The sequence below is a fragment of the Vespula vulgaris genome, chromosome 11 (assembly GCF_905475345.1).
Source record: "Vespula vulgaris chromosome 11, iyVesVulg1.1, whole genome shotgun sequence".
Taxonomy (NCBI): Eukaryota; Metazoa; Arthropoda; class Insecta; order Hymenoptera; family Vespidae; genus Vespula; species Vespula vulgaris.
In genome coordinates this window covers 4,413,984-4,434,597 of record NC_066596.1, presented here as the reverse complement: position 1 = coordinate 4,434,597, position 20,614 = coordinate 4,413,984, and the positions used below count along the sequence as shown (strand labels likewise).

Here is a 20,614-nt window from a genome sequence, read left to right as displayed (position 1 = left end):
TGTTGCTACAATCGCCGGTGGTTAATTTCCGTGTTATCATGTGAATTTTTGCCTAACAAAAAAAAAAGCCTGAATGTTCGATTAGAAAAATGATCTCAAGATATTATTAACTACGTGATGATAATTTTTAATTGAAGTAATTATGTATAGTGAAAATAAAAGTAGTGAGAGATATTAATGAACGAATTTAATAAGTGGTGTTCGTAAGCTCGTCAAATTTCTGATGCGTTATTAACTCGTAAATATCCCAAAATAAGTTGAATCCGAAGTTGAATTCGAAGTACGGTAAAAAGTGTGCCATAAGGGTTAAGAAGAGTAAACGTGAAAATTGCATGCCAGTTTCCCTGCACGCATAAGAAAAACACAGAAATAGCTGCGATAACATACTACAGAAACAAGTGTTAAATACTTTCATAGATAAAACAACGTTTGTCGGACTTTCGTTATCTTATCATTAATATGTAAAGGACAAATATATGTTAAGTAATTACTATCACCTTGTTGAGGTTGTGATCTCTAACTTTATCGTGATTACTCGACAATCGTGTTGGTTGAAAAGTTAAAGTTCGAGTACGAGCTTTTCGAGTTTTAAGAGCTTTTCAAAAGTCTTCCGAGTTAAGTATGAAATTCGTTTGACTTGCTAACAACAGGCAGGTCAGCCAGTTCGACTGATTGTTGATTATTATTATTAATACGGTAATTATTAGACACCGACAGAATTAGAGTCCTTAGCATAATACGATTACTCTCTGATATCTTTAAGGATTCGGTAAAGTCTAAGAAAATATACAGAAATGGCTTGATTACAAATCGTTAGAAAAACACAGACGAAGTCCATATATCAGAATTTACATTGCGAATAATACATTATCCCATAATTACAATTAGCAAATTATTATTGGAATATTAATGAAGATATTGATTTTCAGGTAACATTCGAGACGCCGGTATGACGGTCGCTCGACGGGGAAGGCCCAGCCAGCGTGCCGCTTCTTTCGCTGTCGCCGCTACGTTTTGCCTAGCCCCGTCGAGGTTTCGAGAATCTTAAGAAGCAAGTCAAATTCAAAAAGGGATTCTCATTACTCGAGCATTCACCTCCTCGGCGTCGATTTTGGTGGCATCCAGGCAAGCAGACGCGCGATGGAGGAAGAAGAGGAGGCCTATTGGCCGATCGTCAAGCCCCAACCTCTGGCCCCTCCTCCTCTTCGATGTCTATTCGGACTTATCAGGATGATCCGGACGTCGAAGAGACGACTCTGTGGTTCTAAAAAATGCGATGAAACTCCTTCCGCGTGTGCAGGCTCCCTTTAAAAATATTTGCACTAGCTCGGACTCCTTCTTCAGACTCTTTCGTAAATATCGCGAGTGCTACGAGCCTTATACACACACTTACACACAAAACAGATCTACATACACGCAGGTACTATTCGTACACCCGAAAAAATGAACGAAAAGAACTTTAACTTGCTATAAGAAACAAAAAAAAAAAGAGAATCCGCGAACGAGAATGCATCGAGGTCGGACGAGAAAGGGAGTCGAAGGACGAAACGCGGTAAAGGGGTGGAGGAGGGGAAAATGGAAAAGCTTTTTTACCTTCACCGGAGAACGTCCTTCCTAATTTTTCGAGGAATCTCTATTTATATGTCTCTCTCTTTTTTTTCTTTCTCTCTTTTTTCTCTCTCTCTTTTTCGTAGCTGAAAAATGTGAAGAAAGTTGGGAAGAGAGAAAAAGATGAAGAGAAAGGGTCGAAAAAAGAGATTGGAGTATATCGCGTTATATCTTAGACGTGCATAGCCTCTGTGTACTTAAATCCATACATCGACTGTGATTATAACGGATATAATTCTTAAGTCTTTCAAGGGGTATCGCAAAAAATCGATTCTATTGAACTGTAAGTTTCTCAGCGACATCGATCTTATTATTTTAGGGAGTGTCTTCGTATCGTACGCGTTTGAGTCATTGCATCATGGACGCGTGATTCCAAACTTTTTCTTCCACCTAAATTGCCTAAAATATTTGTTTCATTGTTTTTCCGTGATCAAGAGATACGTTTCTTAAATGTTAACATGTTCATTGTTCTTTTATGTCCTATTTATCAGAGTTAGGACAATTTTTATTATAGGACTCCTATATAATATGTTGTTTAGAACTGTTCTGAGATTAATCTGCCTAAAGTGTGGTTCATGTATGGATGTGCATTAAAGAGTAGTAAACATGTTAAATTTGATAATCTATTTTTTCTCTTAGTTTCACAACTTTTTTTACAAGTTCATCGTTAAAGTATCGTAAAGGAGTTAAAGTATTCGCTATTTATCTCTCTCTCTCTCTCTCTCTTGCTCTTTTTTTGACGAAAAAAAGAAAATCATTAGTCTTCCTCCGAGTTTTCCATCGACGTGTCCAAGCCGTATCGATCGTGGGTAGTTGCACAAAAAAACGAAGTTCCACTCGTCGCAAAAACGATACCTCGACTCAACACGAAGATCTCTAATCACGAGCGAAGTGATACTTGCACTATTTCAATATACCATGGGCCATTCTCACCTCTCCGCCACTCCATCACAATTCTCCCAACTCATCGACTTTAGAACAAACGCGTTCCGTGTTACACGAAACGCCAAATATAGAAACTAACTCAACGGACAAAAATGGACATGAGACATTGAAGTGAATTATCCAGATATATAATGCAATAAGTGCTTTGTTTAAAAAAAAAGAATTTAAAAATCTGCAATAAAGTGCTTCGAGAACAAATGAAAAAAAAACAACAAATTGTAAAATAGTTGATTGCGAATGGAATTAAGAGATGAAATGGTTTATTATTAACACAGAATTTGAGGTGAAAGGAAGAAAAGTAGGCGTGCTAAAATAGATACACATATGTAAAGAAGAGAAAAAGAATAAAAAGAGGAGGAGGAGAGGGAGGGGAAGAAAACGACGAAGGAAATAAAGAAGAAGGACTACGATGATGACACAAATTAAGAAAACATGTGTGTTTGTATGTTTCTATGTTTATATAATCCCCGCGTGTGAGAGCCAGGTCGAAGAAGATTTAGAAAAAAAAAACCAAAGACGCATAAACGATTTAAACAAAAGAAACATTAAATTTCGAAAGTCTAAAGGACGAGTGAAAAGTATTGCGCAGAAAAGAGTGATGGCATAGTGACAGACAAACAAAAATATGCTAAATGGGAGTAAACGCGCGTGTGTGTCTATGCGTGCGTTGAATTACGTTGAAGAAAGAGATATGCTGACGAAAATAAAACGAAACAAAAAAGTTTGTAGAGTACGCTTGCGAGTCGATCAAATGAGCGTGCGTGTGTGATAATTAATAATAATAATAATTATTATTATAACAATAATATTAATATTAATATTAATAAAAATAATAATAATAATAAAAATAATAATAATAAAAAAAAATAATAATAATTAAAAAAAATCGGAGCAAAGGATCTTACACGTCGGAAAATATGTTTCGTACCTGATAGATTTTGCCATGTAATACATCGCGTTTCTTAGATGATGACGTTCCATGTTTCGAATTCTTAACACTTGCATTGCCTCATAAAAAAAGTAGAACAAATATGAAAATAATTCGGTAAAAAAAATTATTTTCCTTTCTTTTCCTTTTTATTCTTCAATTGGATGAATAGTATACGTATTAAGTTTATAAGATTACATTACAATCAATGCTGCTTTTTCCATCTTTTTGTATCCTAATTTGCAATGAAAGTGTTAAGAAATCTTTACGATGATCTTTGCAAATTGCGTAGTAAGAATCCTTAATGTAGATCAATCGTTTCACTGAAGGATATATTTTGCTTTCGACTTCGACTAGTGGGCGTGTACCTAGCAATCATATACATACATATATTATATCGAGTCGCAATGATATTTATATACGAGCATCGTTATATAATTCATCGTTACGATTTTTCCATTATAAAACGAAGTACAAACTATTCGTTGTTTGGTTTCCGATCGACGTGCCTAGCCTGCATTTTGTGTTTTAGAAAAGTAGAAGAAGTAAAGTATGGTCTTTCCTCGTTTACCATAAGCAATAGCATTTAAAAACCTGTGTAGAATTAACACATGACACGAGGAAGTATCGATCGATATAATGCACACACACGCGCGATAGTTGTTACGGACTCGAATCCATCGAACGCGAATCGTTTTTTCTATTGTACATAAATATATCGAGCGAGCAAAAATTTCGTTCTTGTAATGTCGAGTAAAAAAGAAAAAAGAGAGAGAAAAATTTGTTTTATCATTTTTAAAGCATTGTTGCTTCACGAAGGATGGAGAAATCAAATGAAAATTGAAAAGAATTAGGTACGTTCAAACGCGGCTCGTCCCGATTCTTTGACCACCAAATCAGCCGCACGTCGATATTGGCACAAGACCAGCCGTGCGAAACGCAAGGGCCGAATTTCTGGCTTGATTTTAGGCTGAGTTATTTACATACGAATAGAGACCGAACGGAATGCATTTGGCAAATATTTCTTCGTACGCTCGATCGTTTCGACGTCCACATATGCGTTTGATGTACACGATACAGACAAAAAATATTTCACAGTTGCATATGCGATTATGAAATATAAGTTACGAGCTCGAGCTCAAAGTACCCCATCCCTTTCTCTCTCTCTCTCTCTCTCTCTCTCTCTCTCTCTCTCTCACTCTTACTCTTTCATTCTTTCTCTTTCTCTTTCTCTTTCTCTCTCCCTATCTGTGAAAAAGATACAAATTCTTTCGGTTTATTTACCTTTAAAGTTTCTATTCCATACTATCAATGGCAAATATTAATTATCAACCGATCGATACTCGGCTGCGATAATTTCAGAGAAGGCACGAAATAAAGAAATCGCAAATGAAAAACACATATCAAACGTAAGGTGCTAGAGTAAGCTATTGTATATTTGAATAATGCTTTATTTACTGAATTATTTTGATGGAATGTAATTTTGTAATGATCTCCGATAGATTTGCTCGATAGATGAAAAATATAAAATTCATATATTTTATTGGACTCTGACAGAAAGTTATTGATAATAATAAAATAAAATTTTTACATTCAGTCACCCTACTTATGCGTCGAATTTACTAGAGAAAGAATTGTTAAAATATCTTGTTTTCGAGAGAGAGAAATAGCTTAAAAGCAAAAGAAAGATAGAGATAGAAAGGGAGAGAACACGTGAAGTAAAAGAACAATATATTTTCCGACGTAGGATCGGCTTTAAAAAAAGGGATGCGTCTGAATGTGCGCGAGTGTCTTTATCGATGTTGTGAACCGTGTTACGAGAAACAAATAAAATGAACAAAAAAGAAGAGAAAAAGAAGAAATATAATGAGGAAAATAAAACACAAGAGACTACAGCGACGACTGCAAAAAAAAGGAAATAAGAAAACGTACGTAAAGCCAACAAACACACCACCGTGACTCATGATTACAATAATAATTGATGACGATGTTTACGACGAAGCGAAAAAGAAAAAAAAATACTAACACCGTACAATGAACAAAGACGACAAGACACTGTATATTATTACTATTATTTATTATTACGATATGTTCGTTGACTATTATGTTAGAAATAAAAACTACATTGAGAAATGACGTGTTTCTGTATGATTCATTTCAAAATATTTGTTTCTCCCATCCACCCATTTACTGTTTTATTATTTTTATTTATTTATTTTTTTTCATTAGAAATGTAATGAGAAAAAAGAAGATGCCTGTGGACCGAGGTCTACTAGTTACTGTTAAAATAATGAAATGGAATACGAGAATATAAGAGAGTAAAAAAGAGAAAGAGAGAAAAGGGGGAAAATAGGGAATGATGTACATAGAGGTACTGGAATGATGGTATAAAAGGTGCTTCAAGGATTATAACCCTTGAATCCTTTCTCTCGTTCTATCCGCTCCTCTCTCTTTTTCCTTTTATATGTATCTCTGCCTCTCTTTATTCTTCTCTATTTTTCATCGTCGTCATTACGACTCGTCACTCGGCAAGAGTAAATGGAGGAAAAAGGAAAAGAACGAAGTATTTTGACGTTTCCGAAGGACGAAGGATTCGTGGAATCTTTCTAGTTGTGGCGTCGTTAAGAAAGGTCTAGGTAAATGCGGATGGATTTCCTGGCAAGAAGTAGCCTTAAATCTGGGTCGTCCACGATATTTAGTTGCCAATATTCGATACACCATTCCTCCTATTACGACACAATTCTTTCTGTTTCTTCGAGTGGAGGATGTTTCGTAGTAGGGACTTAATATTTCTTGATTTCTCAATTCTCTCATGCAATTTTTACGTACGATATTTCATACAATATACTTTTAGATATACATTTCTATACATTGTCTTTGCAATAAATTAATATTTAAAAAATGACTAACAATAAACAGCGTATATGTTATAAAAAAAAAAAAATAAAAATAGAGAGCACATGCCATTAAAAATTTATACTATATCTGATTCTCGTTTCTCCTAATTCTGCAGTCGATTCGAATATTAAATATAAATATCTATCAAATTTGTATTGCTACATCGCCGTAGCTTCCTTTCTCGATAACTAAAATACCGAGCTAATAAAGATTCAGTCTTCTCCATAAAGATTGTATGAGTTCGATGATAAAAAAAAAAGAAACGATCGTTCCTCTCATACTCATCAATGTTATTGGATGAGTATGACATATAATGTTACTGGACGTCACGAAATAGGAATAATTCGATTAAATACCCTGTATATGTCTTTGAAAAAATAATGGTGGCTTGAAAGTCAACAAATTTGTCTCTGCAGTATGAGTTGGTAATAATTTGCTGCTCAAAAATATTGGCGTCGTTAATACGGTCGTATTATTTTTATCGGCTATCTCGATTCCTTTGTCGTCGTCGATTCTCGATACCTTTATATGCACCTTTGAACCTGCATCTTCTGTAACCTATAACGAGTGCGTTTCTAATTTGAGATTTGATTTTTATATGTATTTAAATGTTACATATGTATATATATATATATATATATATATATATATATATATATATATAAAACATTTAAGTAAGACAATTCTTACTTTAATTTGTACTTTCTTCTCACCGATATGAAATGCTCTCGAACCAAAATCCTCGTCGTGGTCATTATAATGTTCGTTTCCAGTGTATTCGCGATCGTGAGCATCGTCTCTGTCGTAGTATTTCTCGTAATAACGATTTCTACGTTTTTCTTCACGTTTGGGTAGCTGGATAATTATCGTGTATGGTTGATTGTCCGAGACTGAAGATTCTTCGTAGAGAGGCGCATATCTAGAAAGTATTATGAACGAGCGGATTATATTAATAATATCACTTACAAGTATCATTTTCTTTTTCACGCTAATAACTATAACTTCTCGAAATCTTTCTGATCGACATTTATTACAAGCCGATCGTAAATCGTCCATATGCACGATTTTACAACGGAGTGAAAGCATGAATAGATACGTGAAACCCATCGTACTAAAAATTTATGACCAACCTAATGTCCAATTTATCTCAACAATTCTAAGTACTTATATTGATTGATGAATATTTAACGAAGAAACAAAATAAAATAAAATAAAATAAAAGAACGGCAACAAAGTTTGAATGATTCAATGAAAAGATAAAACGTAAAAGATTTTACAATGTGTAGATTGATTAATGTTCCTTATAATTAATGTCACCATTTTATTTATTACACGCATATGAATTCATCGTAACGACAACATGAAATTTATTACACATTGTGGTAAGTATTTATGGCAGGTTACACGGTCGATAACCTCCAAGATTACGCATAATGAGAAAGTGTCCGTCTGAAAAAGTAGGGCGAGTTCCCTTTATTCTCGAAGAACAGACTAATTTCGTCCGAAAACAGTGTCTTTATAGCGATTAGACTACATTCGGGAGATAACGAAAATGAGAGCTCGCAATTAGTCTCAAAGATAATTATACTCATCGTATGAGATTTTGAATAGGTTTTTTAAGTACTATTGTAGTGTGGTCCTGAAAGTGGGTTAACGCTACTAAAAGATAACGCAAAAGGTATGAAAAAAAAGAGTGTAAAAAAATAATAAAATAAAAGATTCAGTTTTAAGTAAGAATAAAAATGAAGGACTGAAATGTTCTTATGTAACGATTTCCTTTACCACGAGTTATTAAAATATTGTTCTAAAGACAATCAGACGGAATTAAAGCAATTATGATACGACCAACTAGATTTCTACAATATGTTCATTTCCATATCATTCGGTGCTAACTTCGAGACAATCATTATAGATTTCGCATAATAGTGTTACTAAGTAACTGTACGAATCCATTTCTCAAAGTTTCGAGTTCCATTAGAAGGGCTCGCAAGTTATGAGATATGTACGAGTATATCACATAAGAGGGTGCCAAATATCCGTAGATGTCCAACGGTGTTGTAAGTGCGAATGAGGTACTATCGATTTTACGCAAAACCATGCCATGTATAACTACGGTCGTCTAGCAACGAAGTCTCATTCAATTAATCAATCGTGGATAGCTATTTAGACTAATTAGATTACGCACTCACGCATTCGCGTTAAACTTGAAAACTTACGAGTATGTCTATCAATTTTATTTTTTAATCTTTCTAATAGATCGATGTCGAAAAGTATCGAACAAAAATAGTAAAACTTACAAAGAATAAAGCACGCTGTGAAGTAGAGCAAATTAATAATTTGAGCGATTATTACAATCACGTCCGTCCGTTCGTAAACTTGGATTCCGACTGACGATCGATATTGATCTTTTACGCCTTAATATCTGGCGTGTTGATTGTAATGTAAACACAAGGCAAGACTAAATTATACCGTAACGATATTGTAATTGCTCTACGTGTTGTTTATTTTAATCTTACCTTGGGTATCCAGGACGAGAATAATAATGGTTCTTTGTAGATTTTTTTGCTCCATAATATTTCGGCGAACGAGAGATCCAACGCGATCGTCCTCGTGACTTTGGATTGTAAAATTTATATGACCTTATGTATTTGTGTACTTCAAACAGTTCGACGAATTCCATTAACAATATGAAAAATAGAACGAACGCTAAAGCCTATGAAGAAAAAAGTATTTTACAAATCAAACGTCGATTTTATATTCAATGAGAATTTTATATTTGAAATATTTTTAATAATCATGATGTTAGGAACGACTACTCGCTTTTAAGTTCATATTCGTAATATTTCGTATATATCTCGGAAATATTTTACGAGGACGTTTTTAATCTCGAATTGTCAAAGATTTTTATAAGAAAATCTTCTATTCTCACGATTTCAATAATCATCCTTAATTAATTCATTCATTTGCGTAATTCTATCGATGTATGATGATTTAAAAGATATTTAATACACGTACTTTAACGACGGATATAGATAGACCGACGTCGAATAACTTGAAAGGTATTTCTCTGTGAATCTTCTTTTATACTTTCCCCACCTTTCGCTTCGGTATCTTCAAGGTACTGGAGAGGAAGAGAGACAAAGTGAAAAAAGCGTTTCTTTTTTCTGGTGTTAAAGCGTCTAGTGTCATTCTACGTTGTTACATTTCTTCCTTATCTGTATCGTGATCCGTTAGTTTTCTAATTGCAAGTACTATAACTTTTTAGAACAGAACGACAAGCTATGAAAAATTTCACGATTTTTCTCTTTGACGTTCTCCTTTTAAGTTACGTTACAGCAAATTTAAAAATGTAAAATCTTTTCGAAATAATTGGATTATTGATATTAAATTCTGATTAAGTTTTTTGACAAGGTCTGTTAAAAAATATGAATAAAAAAAGATATGTGTGTGTGTGCAATTATATCTGCTAATGAGAAATACCTTTATATGTGTTTATGCAAATATATGCACTATTTTTCTTTGTAATATTATTTCTTTATCATGACCCAATGAAATAAATCCATGCTTTTGATGCGACGCTCGGTATTATCAATTTATACATATCAATATGACAGATGCAGAGAATCGAGTTTAATATCGTTGATTGACATTCCGTGCATCTCTGCTCTTTCACTGGCAGTTTAATGCTTACGAGGATGAAAAGCTTGAAAATTGTGACAGAGGGAGAGGAAAAAGAAGAGGTCGGTCTCGTAGAATAATAATTTTAATTCCTCGAGAAGCTACAGCCCGTGGAATACCTACTTTCTTCGTTCTCTTCACTTTCATTAATTTCTACGACAAGGAGAAGGACCAAAATGAGCCTAAGAAATCTAAATAATAAAATAACGAAAAATCGTCGATGGCGTAGTGATTCGTTTGCCGCGTCTACTTTTAAGTGAAAAAAAAAGAAAATAAAAAATAAATAATATTTTGAAAAACGTTATGTTCAAAGAAATGAACAATTTATAATAAATGCTATTTCGTTGTATAAAACATTTACGACATCTATTCTTAATTCTTTTTTTAATTTCATTTATCTAGATGCGACAAATAAATTACTTTCCAACGAAGACGAAACCGTATTCTTCTTTAAATATTTTATGATTTTATTATATAATCATCGACATAGTGACTCTCTTTCTACTAGTGGAGTGTCCGTTTGAAAAGACGTGTCTTGAAAGAAGGATCCGATGGCTTTGGAAGCGCTTCTTGATGGATGATAAAGCAAAAGGATTGTCGAGTCTCGAAGGAAAGCCTTTTCATTTCCGATTCAGTTCGCTTCCGTGAAGTTTTGAAAAGCGAAGCAATCGAGAAGTCGCGGTGAGAGCGTCTCCGATGTCGCGACATTGGAGGCGATGAATAGGAAATGGGGAATGGATCAACGTGGCGTAAGAGAAAAAGAGACTTCTGGGTTTCGCGATCGATAATTAAAGACCCAGATACACGACTATCCTTGCTTCATCATCGAAAATGAAACTGTAGCTAATGTTACCACTCGCTTCCTTGAAAAGAAAATAAACGAGATGGACGATCATAAAAATACTTTTAGTTCCGCGTGGAGATTATCCAATAAAATGAACAAGCATGTAGACCAATGTATACTAACTCACGCTATATAATTCACGGTAATACTAATAAATATTGTTTAACTCCGTTATTTTTTCGGTTTTGATGAATTTCGATAGAAGACTGAACGAATCTCACCGTATATTTTATTTAATCTTTGGAAGAATTTGATGCGCAAGTACATCGTAAAATTGTTCCTTACATCACAAGATATCTTAAGTACAAATGCATATGCTTCTATAAAACGTCCTCGATTATACGTATAAGTTATTTATGTATAAAATAACCGGAAAGGACATGCTTAAACGTAACAAGCAATAAATAGCGCATAATATGTAAATTTTATATACCATTTTCAAGCGATAATTGCACTAATGCATGCTTGGTATCCAGAGAATATTACAGAATACCACCGACAAGAATGATATAATTACCGAGATCTCTAGCTCGGCATTTATACACGAAGCAATTTTTTCCTAATACTTTCATCAACGTGGACCACATGACACATTCTAATATTTTAAACATGACTCCTAAATCGTATGCCATTCGAAAAAAAATACTATTAAATATATACACCTACGAACAATACTTGAATATAAAACTATCGGGAATTTTTCAACGAATTGGCATGCTGCTCTCTTCTCTTTTTTACGAATTATAATAAAATACGATTGACTCGAAGACTTGTATTAAAAAGAAAAAAATACGTATAAAAAGATTATCGTTGAAGCTGCAATTTGAGCTCGTTTCTATTCTTCTACTTATCGATAAACAGGATGCGGTTGGGGAGAACCCTGTTCAACTAAATGCATACACTTAAGAATATAGATAATTATTGATAATGAGCACGTCGAAACTGTGACACTAGTTCTTTGAAGAACTCCAAAGAAGCTTTGCAAGTCTATGAATTTGTTTCTTGAGTTTCGGTGCAATCTGTAGGCTTGATTTCCAGCCACCAATCGTTGGGATAGTGATACTTTTGTAGTTCGATGCCCTCTCTTGGTACGGGCATTAATCGGCCACCAAATTGTTTTGCTGGTAAGGGAGGAATCACCAGTTGAGGCGGAAAGCACTGCAAACTCGGTGAAAACTCGCAATCCGGTGGTAGGACCCTTCTCGTCCATCCCACCCTTCTTACCATTTGAGTCTGGAAGCGAAAAGCAGTAGGACATTTGACTTAAATAATAATCCCTCAAAAATAGTACGGACAAAGGAATCCAATTCTGAAGACAATTCATGTCACAAAAGTTTTCCAATAATTTCGCGAATAACGAGCAGCTCTTTAACCTTTGTCGATCTTTTCAATGGTTTTATGAGAATAAAGGGACCAACAAGAAGAGAGAGATCCCTGCTTTAGGAAAGTTGGCAGAGAAATTTTGACAAGAGCCGCCAGTCGTAATAAAACGGCGCCGTGATTTACGGAAACACGTAAACGGGAAGTTCTTGCTGTCATTTTACTACCGAATATGCTGCCAAGGAATGATTTTCGGTTGGCCTGGTTACGTGACATGAAAATACACGACGTAAACATAGCAGTTTGAAATTTGTTATGGAGAGAATTTTTCATATTCCAGGTTTATAAGGTAAAAATTTATATTCACAAAATGAGAGCAATTCATTGAATGTAAGAATAACAAGAGAGAAAAGATGATTCATTTTATCCACGATTCATTTGCATCAGAACTATAATTTCTAGACTCCTTTACTAACACAATCTCAATCTACATCACGATGTTCTATTTTATTGAATTTCATCTTCTTTCTCTATTCGGCACCTAGAACAATCGTCTCATTAAACTCCCTGCAGCGACACTGCCTTGATATTATCGGGAGAATGAACCTGTCAATCTATTCCCAAGTTTCACACAATTATTATTATTGCTCATGTTATGATTTTCTTGCAATTAATGTAAAAAAAGCAAAAGTTGATATATGTATTCATATATTATGGATTAAACAGATATTATTATAAAGCATTATAATTACCACAGCATCCTCTTCAAAGACAACAATCTCCACTTTAGGAGAATTTTCGCCGACCTCATGCTCCTGGACACGATAAACTCCAGCAGCGTGAAGATACGTAGCACTTAAGCCTACCTCTCGAAACGCTTTTGTAATGATAACGTCGTCTCTTAAGGTATCAACCAAGCAGAGTTCGACCTTGCGAGCCCAGGGCAGTGCCCGACCTATTCGAACTTGACCCCAGAGCGCGCCCAGACACAGAAAATGCACGATGCCCAGTTTAGCTAATACCAAGTGTGTCCTGTTTCGTGCGAAAATAAAAGAGAAGAATAGCCATATAATAAAACTATGATTGAAGATAATTTTATGAGTCGCCAAAAGGAGAAATTCTTCATCACAAAATGAGTCGACAAAAAGTGGAAGTCTGTTGTGCCCGATATGAAAGTTATTTTTATTAAAGAAGACATAGTAGTATTTCTGTTAGCGGTGACTTTCATACACAACATGAGCGAAATGTATGTTTGATGTAACGATATGTAAACCATCTTAAAAAGAATACCTTGTGGTTTCTAAATATTCGTTAAATGGCGAAAGTGGCCTACTTGATAAAAAGAAATATTGATCTTAGCCACTGTTGATTACAATGTTGTATGATTATCTTTGCATGCTAAATTTAGATTGATTTATCTATCATCGCTAAGTTTCTGTCTTATCATCAGATGGTCATAGTTATTTTCCAAGAATGAACAAAACTAACCTGTAGGCAAGTTCATGCAGTTTCTCAGTATACTCTTCTGGAACACTACAGGGTTGCTGTGGAACTTCTTGCCGACTGAGACTGTACCAAAACAGCACAATCATGAAGCAAAACGCTGCTACAGCTCGTAGCGGCGTTATACGGAATCTTCTTCGCGGCCAAAAACTCATGATGGTAACTTTAAATAAAATGTAATAATAATGTCTTGAAAATTGATTATACTTTAATCGTCCAACTTAATAGACCAATGTAATAGCTTATTCATCAATAATACAAATAAACCAGAAGATGTTTCTACAAACCACGAAATATTCCAACAAACGAGGACACGGAATCTCTTGAAGCTGATCACTCAAACGACTCCACATCGTTACGTAATTCCGATAAAAACTTCAACCGTTAGCTCACAAAAGCGTTCTGTTCGTTTACAATCGCGCATATTTCGAATGTACAAAGTTTCCATGGCCCACGTGTACACCGAATACGTCAAAATTCTTCTCCTCGAGACACTGTTTTTTCTCACCCCTATCGTGCACCACCGTCGCCTTGGCGTCTCCTTCAACATCAACCCCTCCCACCTCCAAAAATCGTTTTTCTGTGTACTTGGCAACATCGCAAATGGACGTCATTGATTAATCTGTTTTATCGGCGGAGTTGAATACATGGTCAGTGGCGTCGCCTTTCGGTCATTTTGTTGAATCCAACGATCTTGTGTGGTGAAGCTTCGAATGGAATTTGAATCTATTATTCTTTTGGAGCGAGTAAAAGATGGAGAGAGCGAAGTACGAAAATAAATTCACCGACGCTCTACGCAATCGTCTTTTTTGTCTCTCACACAGGGTGAGAACTTTGTCATTTTGACAGAAACGGTGGCGAGAAAAAAGAGAGTGAAAACAGAGAGAGATAGCAAAGGTATTTAAGTTTGACATGTGAAGCATTGACTACTGATAAAAATATTTTAACCTTCTTTAGATATCTATTGCAATTTATAAAATCTAATGCCACGTTAGTAATGAGCAAAGTGTTAATTCCAATTTTTATGAAGTAAAAGTTCGAAGAAATAAGAAAAATTATTTTTTGTATTTAAAAATACAAAATGATTTCTGTTGTTAACACGCGTGCTTTCCAGTCCACTCCTATTTTTCTTTATTCTTTTCTTATGCTTGAAGAACGACTAGCAAGCATCCGCAAATTCGTCAACACGAATGGCTAGTTTAAAAATAAGATGTGCTCCCTGAAATGTGGTAGCGTTATTGGCGTTTGTGCTCATTAGGGTAATTGAGTGGGCTCAAGGCACTACTGCGATAACTCATTCGAAGAGAGCTCTCCGAGAAAAAGTAAATAGAGCGAGAAAAGGGTACATGAGAGAGGTACAAGCTGGAAAGTCTTTGACGTGAAAGAATTCTTATTCTTTTTTCAATGAAAGAGAGAAAGAAACCACCAAGAGTAAAATCCACTGTGTTATTATCCATAAGTATTCCTTTTTTCACTAAAATCTCAACTTTTTCTTTACACATTGATCGTTAAATAACAACGCAAGACTTTCAACCTTTTTAAGTTGATCAAGAGTCAAGTGTTAATACATTTTAAGTGTTGAAGAAACTCACGGGCCGAGCACGAAGATTCCTCGCCGAATAAAATTGTTTTTCCTCTCGACTCGCGAAGGAGAAGAAAAAGTCTCGCGCGATGTCGTAGAAACGACCGAAATTCCAAAACAAACGGTCGGACTCCTCGCCTTTCTCTCCTTCTAATTTTATCTTGTCGCTTCCCTCCCTAGTTCTTAGCGTGTATTTTCGTAGCACGTGTCACTTACGTATCGGTACCTTATCTTCGTCTTCTTCTTCGTTACTCCCTATGAGAGAGAGAAAGAGAGAGAGAATAAGAGAAAGAGAGAGCTTGTTGGCGATCTTTCGAACACGTGTACACTCATATGGCTGACGAGCTTCCGCTATTACAACGTTGAATCCTTTTTCCACTCATCTTTCTTTCTGCTTACTTCAAACTTGCCTTATTCGTATCGTTTCACTGCGAGTAATGAAGCAATCATCGCGAGAGTCAATTGGCCAGTTTATTTGCAAAAACTACTATCTGCTATTAAATGTCGATAAGGAGGAAGATCGATTTCTTTGTCAAACGGTTTTGCTATTGACAGGGTTAGCTAGTTCGATGACGAGGATAATTACTTCACCGGCACCTCGATCATCGTAAAATAGAGAGATCTACAAAGAAATTTAATCCGTCTGTACTTGCCGTAGTTTCCAGTAACAAAGTATTTACTGCGAAAGAGAGTTAATTAACTAATAATCGAACACTAAATCAGCGATATGGCGATTTCAATTTTTCTAGTAATAAGTCCACGTCTTTACATTTCAACTAAAAATATGACGTTTTATTTATTTATTTATTGAAATTCACTACTCTCCATATTACCTCAATAAAATCAAGAAACATATTACGAAATGTCGATATGCCAAGAAATAGTTGGATCGATGGAAAATTTCCATTTCGCACAGAACAATAATCATTGATCGTAACTGTCGATCGTCCGATCGATCGATCGACGGATTCCAAGTCTCGAATTACCTATTGACGTTTTGCACGGATAATCGTTCGGCACGATTTTCTCCTGTGACATAGCACTGCAACCGTTCAACCAAGCACGATCCTGCGTTTTTCCACGATAATGAACTCGGCTAATCTCGAGTGTGCGCGTCGGCAATGCTCTTTGAATATGCCGACTACGTCCGGTTTCTAGAAAGCCACGAGTCGCGATTCCCCTTAAATAATACAACTCGCGGAAACCTCTGACCTGAATGGCTAACACGTTCAAAGAATTGGCACTCCGAGGGTTTCCTTCGGAAAGCCTAACGACGTTCAAATCGTTATACACTTTTTTTACCATAAGAAATCTCTTGACATTGTTACGTTACTAGTCTATAACATTGACTTTGCTTCTTATTAATTACGGATCGCTCTGTATTCCCGTTTCATTCGTAGCAAGACTGTCTCATCTTAAAGTATCTAACGAATTATTGTGGCACAGCGGGAAACGTCTCGCGAGTAGATCGTTCATTCGTTTTATTTCGGTTGAACGTTGAAAAAGATCACAAGAGTCCTTAAAGATTTCTTGTTCCATTCCGTTTATTGCTCGTAAATAGATTTAATGCTTCATTTTTCTCATCTCTCTAATTAGGCAGATCACTTCAGTAATTGATGAAAGTTTTATCAGATATGAACGATTGTTTATATGATCTTTTTTATTTTCTCTTATTTATTGTCTCAATTATTGACTATATGTACGTGTCAATAGTGAAATATCGAGAATTAATAAAAGACTTTAATAACACGGATAACTGAGACTTCGACGAAGTTAATACGAAGATTAATTACATTGTATTTTTTTTACTTTCGATGGCTTCATTAATACAATTTGCCTGAATTTAAAAAATCTCACTGAGTTTCCCGGAAAATGGAGAAAGAAAGAGCGTTGTGTTCCGGGCGACAATAAATCTAGCGAGTCGAGTATCTTGATGACATTGTTGCCGCCTCGCTTTTAGGTGGCTATAAAATTCGAACAGGTTTAATGCGAAATAAATGAACAGATTCTCCGGATGCCGCGTGTGGTCAACTCGCTCGTTCCTGGCGGTCGCAAGGACAACCAACATGCTCGCTCCCTTTACGACCTATAAACTATTGTATCTTAACTCTTAACCAGTCATGCTTTCAAAGATACCTTTTCCAAGAGATAATATCAAGAATTCGTGCGAAGTTTGTGACCCTAAACAGATCTACCCATTTGCAATTTCTGCATCTTGGATGTTACTGCCATCAGCATTGTAGTGAAAATGTAAAATTCTGTAAACATCAACAGGATTTATTTATTTGTGGCACTTTAAAACTGCAAACAAGAATTGTTTTGTGATTTTGAGAATCTTGAAAACGAGCACAAATATTTACACTTATTAAAAGCGAAAGTAGGCCTCGAAAATCAGGCCGATCGGAGGTACACATTCTTCAGGATGCACCGCCATGGCTGCGGACACGTCTGACCAAGCGCAAAACGCGTCCCCGAAATGGCGGCTCCTTTGTGGGACTTCTTTCAAAGCGGCCATCGCCAAAAGGGGTTTTTACCCTCTTGGAATCCCCCAAACACTTTTACGTACGCGTTCGTCGCATTGAAATGCAAGTCGCGATCAGCAACTGGGCCATCAGCCCTTTTCCAGCCCCGCCGCACCATTCCTCCTACTGATCTGACACGACTCAACCCACCTTCTCCTTCTGTTCCTCTCTATTTCTCCCCGCGATCGAGCTACGATAAACCGCTAATCTGCCTCCACCTCCTTACTGTCCTCGCGATCAATCTTATGCTTTTTCTCAGCACTCTTCCTTCACGTGAAATATCCTTCGGAGTCAAACGTAAGTACCCAACGGATGGACAATGAGTCTGGAATAGAATAGGACGGCAAGAAGGCTGGGCATTCCCGCGAGGCTTATTAATCCTCCACGGCCAACGGTTATTCGACGGCCATTATTTATTGTCCAAGTCTCAGTCTCGTTCTTCTTTCAACATCTTGTCAAAAGGTACTCATGACAAATGCTAACAATAGATTATAAAGCATTATTTCAGATTATTTTAACAATCCTCAGGACTCCTGAGAGACCAGATAAAAATATAGATTCAAACGAGAAAAAATTCTAAAAATTTTCTAAATAGAAATATGCAGAACTACTGCTTGAATTTTTTTGATTTGCTTTCTAAAAAATCCAAGATACCTAGATGTGATTAAAGACAAAAGAAACGGATTCACGAAAGGAGTAGCGGGAAGGTCCTGGAGGTAACCCGACGACGTTCGCATTTTGTTTGGAGGGTCTCCCTCGGCAGGAAGAGAACAGAGCACGTGGAGGAGACGCTCGCCGTCGCGACGTGAGTTACGCCGACGTGAAAACGGTCCCTCGCATTCGAAATAACCGACACAACGTTCCGTATATTTGCGCGGAACGTTAAACGTTTACCTCGAGCGTTTAAACGCGCATTGACCACATGGTTCGCCTTAACGTTTGTCAACGCTACCCTTTGCTGGTTCTCCTTCGCTCTTTTAAACATCGCCGCTTCGTTAAAGCTTTTCGTATCCTTTTTCCTTATCCTCCTTCTACCCCCCTCCCTCTCTCTCTCTCTCTTTCTCTCCCACATCTCCTTCTATTCACGAGCCAGAGAAGCAGAAGCGGTAACGAGCATTCCACTATCCGTAATCGCGAAAGCTCAAGCGGTTAAGAAGTATTTCGGTACGTGCGACACGCCGCAAGAACGTACGCGATGTCTTCGGATAATCGAAGTCGCTTCCGACCTCGACGTTCCACGCTCGATAAAGTAAGTCCATGTAGGGGAGGTTGTCACGAGGAGTGACACGCCGGGACCCCGGTGACTGCCTACTGTCTCTCTTCCAGCATTTCATACTCTCTACGATCGATTCAAAATTATTATTCAAAATTCCTTTTAATGAGAGAACGCCCTCGATAGTCTCCAACCAAAATCATTCAAACAAACACATATTAAACGTGAACGCATTTTAGGAACACTAACTTTAACACGACGATCTTGTTACAACTGATAATTGTTTAAGATATTCAAAGAAAATTATCCCATCTCTTTAATACAGAATCCTTGTATTCGATTACAACGAATCTATTACAACGATTCTGCTATGAAAGAAGCGTAAGTTCCATAAAAAGAAGCGTACATCGCAAAAAGTATCGGAGGAAAAAGGTATTGATCTCGCTTTCGATTGCATTATCACGGGTGTCCGTCTTTTCTGCAAGGTAGCCGCGTGCACAGAACGCCTTTTTACGAAAGACAGGATACATTGATACGACTCCAATCATGATCGAAATACCATAAATAACCTTGCATTGAACCGGCCGCAGTCCAAACATCGGTCGGTGCGGAGAGTCTGGCTCGATGGTAGTCAGCTGCACGATCAGAATGGCCGTTGCGATGCGTGTCGGCGAGATACGCCGAGAAACGACGTTTCCCTGACAGTAATCTATGCAAGAACACAATTGCTGTTACGCGAAACACCTGTGTCTTTGGGAATCGCTTCGAAAATACCGATATCGGATCGTAGACGAGATTCGTGGAGTCTCATGCTTATCGGCATAATTAACTTGCTCCGTAATTCGATTAATGATTTCGTAGACGGAGACCAATTCTTGCTATCACAAAAATGTTCAAGAGGCCAGGTCGCCTATCTCCTTCTGTGACATTTTCCATTAAATTAATATTATGATATCGACAAAAAAGTAAATTTTTCTGTGCGATTAAATTCCTTTTTCTATTGAGCACCAGCAAAAGATGTCCAAGGTCAAAATCGGTCTCTTTAACCTCGTCAATAGTCCTCTTGATTTAGCGAGGAGAGACACTAAATCTTTCCTTGGTATAGGAAGGAATCAGTATACCCAACGATCGAGCAGGAGTGAGAAATACTTTAGATTGCTCGTTCGATCTGTTCGATGGCAGGCGTTCTCGGCATCCGGCAAACGGGTAAAAGCAAGAATTATCGCTCACTCGGTTGATCCCTCCTAAGAGAAAAGCGGCGCGTGAGCGCTTTTCTACGACTGTACTCTTCGCTTCTTCAAGAATGGAAGGGGGAGTCAAGAGATGGACAGTACCGATGGACTTTGATTGGTTGCGAAATCAATATGGCGGCGACCATCAATCGGGGTAATTGACAAGGTAATTGGCGCGGTTTCATACCTTGGCGTAGTCGGCAGGACCCGGCCGCGACTACTTCCAACGCAATAAGCAGAAAAACCTGGCGCAAGGAAAATAACGCATATAGGGAAAGTTGTCTCGCGCGACTCTCCGCGGACGCACGAGTATTTTTACGATATCCCTCCCCTTTTCTTTT

General features: G+C 36.8%; 3 protein-coding genes across 9 annotated transcripts in view; 1 reads left to right on the top strand and 2 right to left on the bottom strand.

The window, feature by feature from the left end:
• The window catches only part of LOC127067698 (blood vessel epicardial substance-like), a 44,615-nt gene extending 38,998 nt beyond the window's left edge, over positions 1-5,617 (top strand). For all 5 annotated transcript variants that reach the window (XM_051002952.1, XM_051002951.1, XM_051002949.1 and 2 more), the window contains one exon: positions 930-5,617. In XM_051002952.1, the coding sequence (XP_050858909.1) occupies positions 930-953 (24 nt within the window). In that variant the 3' untranslated portion in view covers positions 954-5,617. The remainder of the gene's footprint in view (positions 1-929) is intronic.
• Positions 5,618-6,419: 802 nt separating this feature from the next.
• LOC127067705 (uncharacterized) lies at positions 6,420-10,334 on the bottom strand. Of its 3 annotated transcripts, XM_051002964.1 has the most exons (4): positions 9,395-10,334; positions 8,896-9,092; positions 7,070-7,298; positions 6,420-6,937 (listed from the first exon to the last, which is right to left on the bottom strand). In XM_051002964.1, the coding sequence occupies exons 2-4, from the start codon at positions 9,057-9,059 to the stop codon at positions 6,728-6,730; spliced, it is 603 nt and encodes a 200-aa protein (XP_050858921.1). In that variant the 5' UTR covers positions 9,060-9,092; positions 9,395-10,334; the 3' UTR covers positions 6,420-6,727. The 3 variants fall into 3 exon arrangements, with proteins under 3 accessions (XP_050858921.1, XP_050858920.1, XP_050858919.1); XM_051002963.1 differs by having other exon boundaries at positions 8,896-10,334; XM_051002962.1 differs by lacking the exon at positions 9,395-10,334 and having other exon boundaries at positions 7,070-9,036.
• Positions 10,335-11,108: 774 nt separating this feature from the next.
• On the bottom strand, positions 11,109-14,294 carry LOC127067704 (uncharacterized). Its single transcript, XM_051002961.1, has 4 exons — positions 14,012-14,294; positions 13,710-13,887; positions 12,974-13,253; positions 11,109-12,134 (listed from the first exon to the last, which is right to left on the bottom strand). The coding sequence occupies exons 2-4, from the start codon at positions 13,877-13,879 to the stop codon at positions 11,889-11,891; spliced, it is 696 nt and encodes a 231-aa protein (XP_050858918.1). The 5' UTR covers positions 13,880-13,887; positions 14,012-14,294; the 3' UTR covers positions 11,109-11,888.
• Positions 14,295-20,614: the final 6,320 nt, after the last annotated feature.

Coding starts and splice junctions, on each gene's coding strand:
- LOC127067705 (XM_051002962.1), bottom strand. CDS start 7,486: ATGGGTTTCACGTATCTATTCATGCTTTCACTCCGTTGTAAAATCGTG. Junction 6,938..7,069: donor AGAAGAAAGTACAAATTAAA/GTAAGAATTGTC, acceptor CACTCGTTATAG/GTTACAGAAGATGCAGGTTC.
- LOC127067704 (XM_051002961.1), bottom strand. CDS start 13,879: ATGAGTTTTTGGCCGCGAAGAAGATTCCGTATAACGCCGCTACGAGCT. Junction 13,254..13,709: donor CTGCATGAACTTGCCTACAG/GTTAGTTTTGTT, acceptor CGCACGAAACAG/GACACACTTGGTATTAGCTA. Junction 12,135..12,973: donor TCTTTGAAGAGGATGCTGTG/GTAATTATAATG, acceptor TTTCGCTTCCAG/ACTCAAATGGTAAGAAGGGT.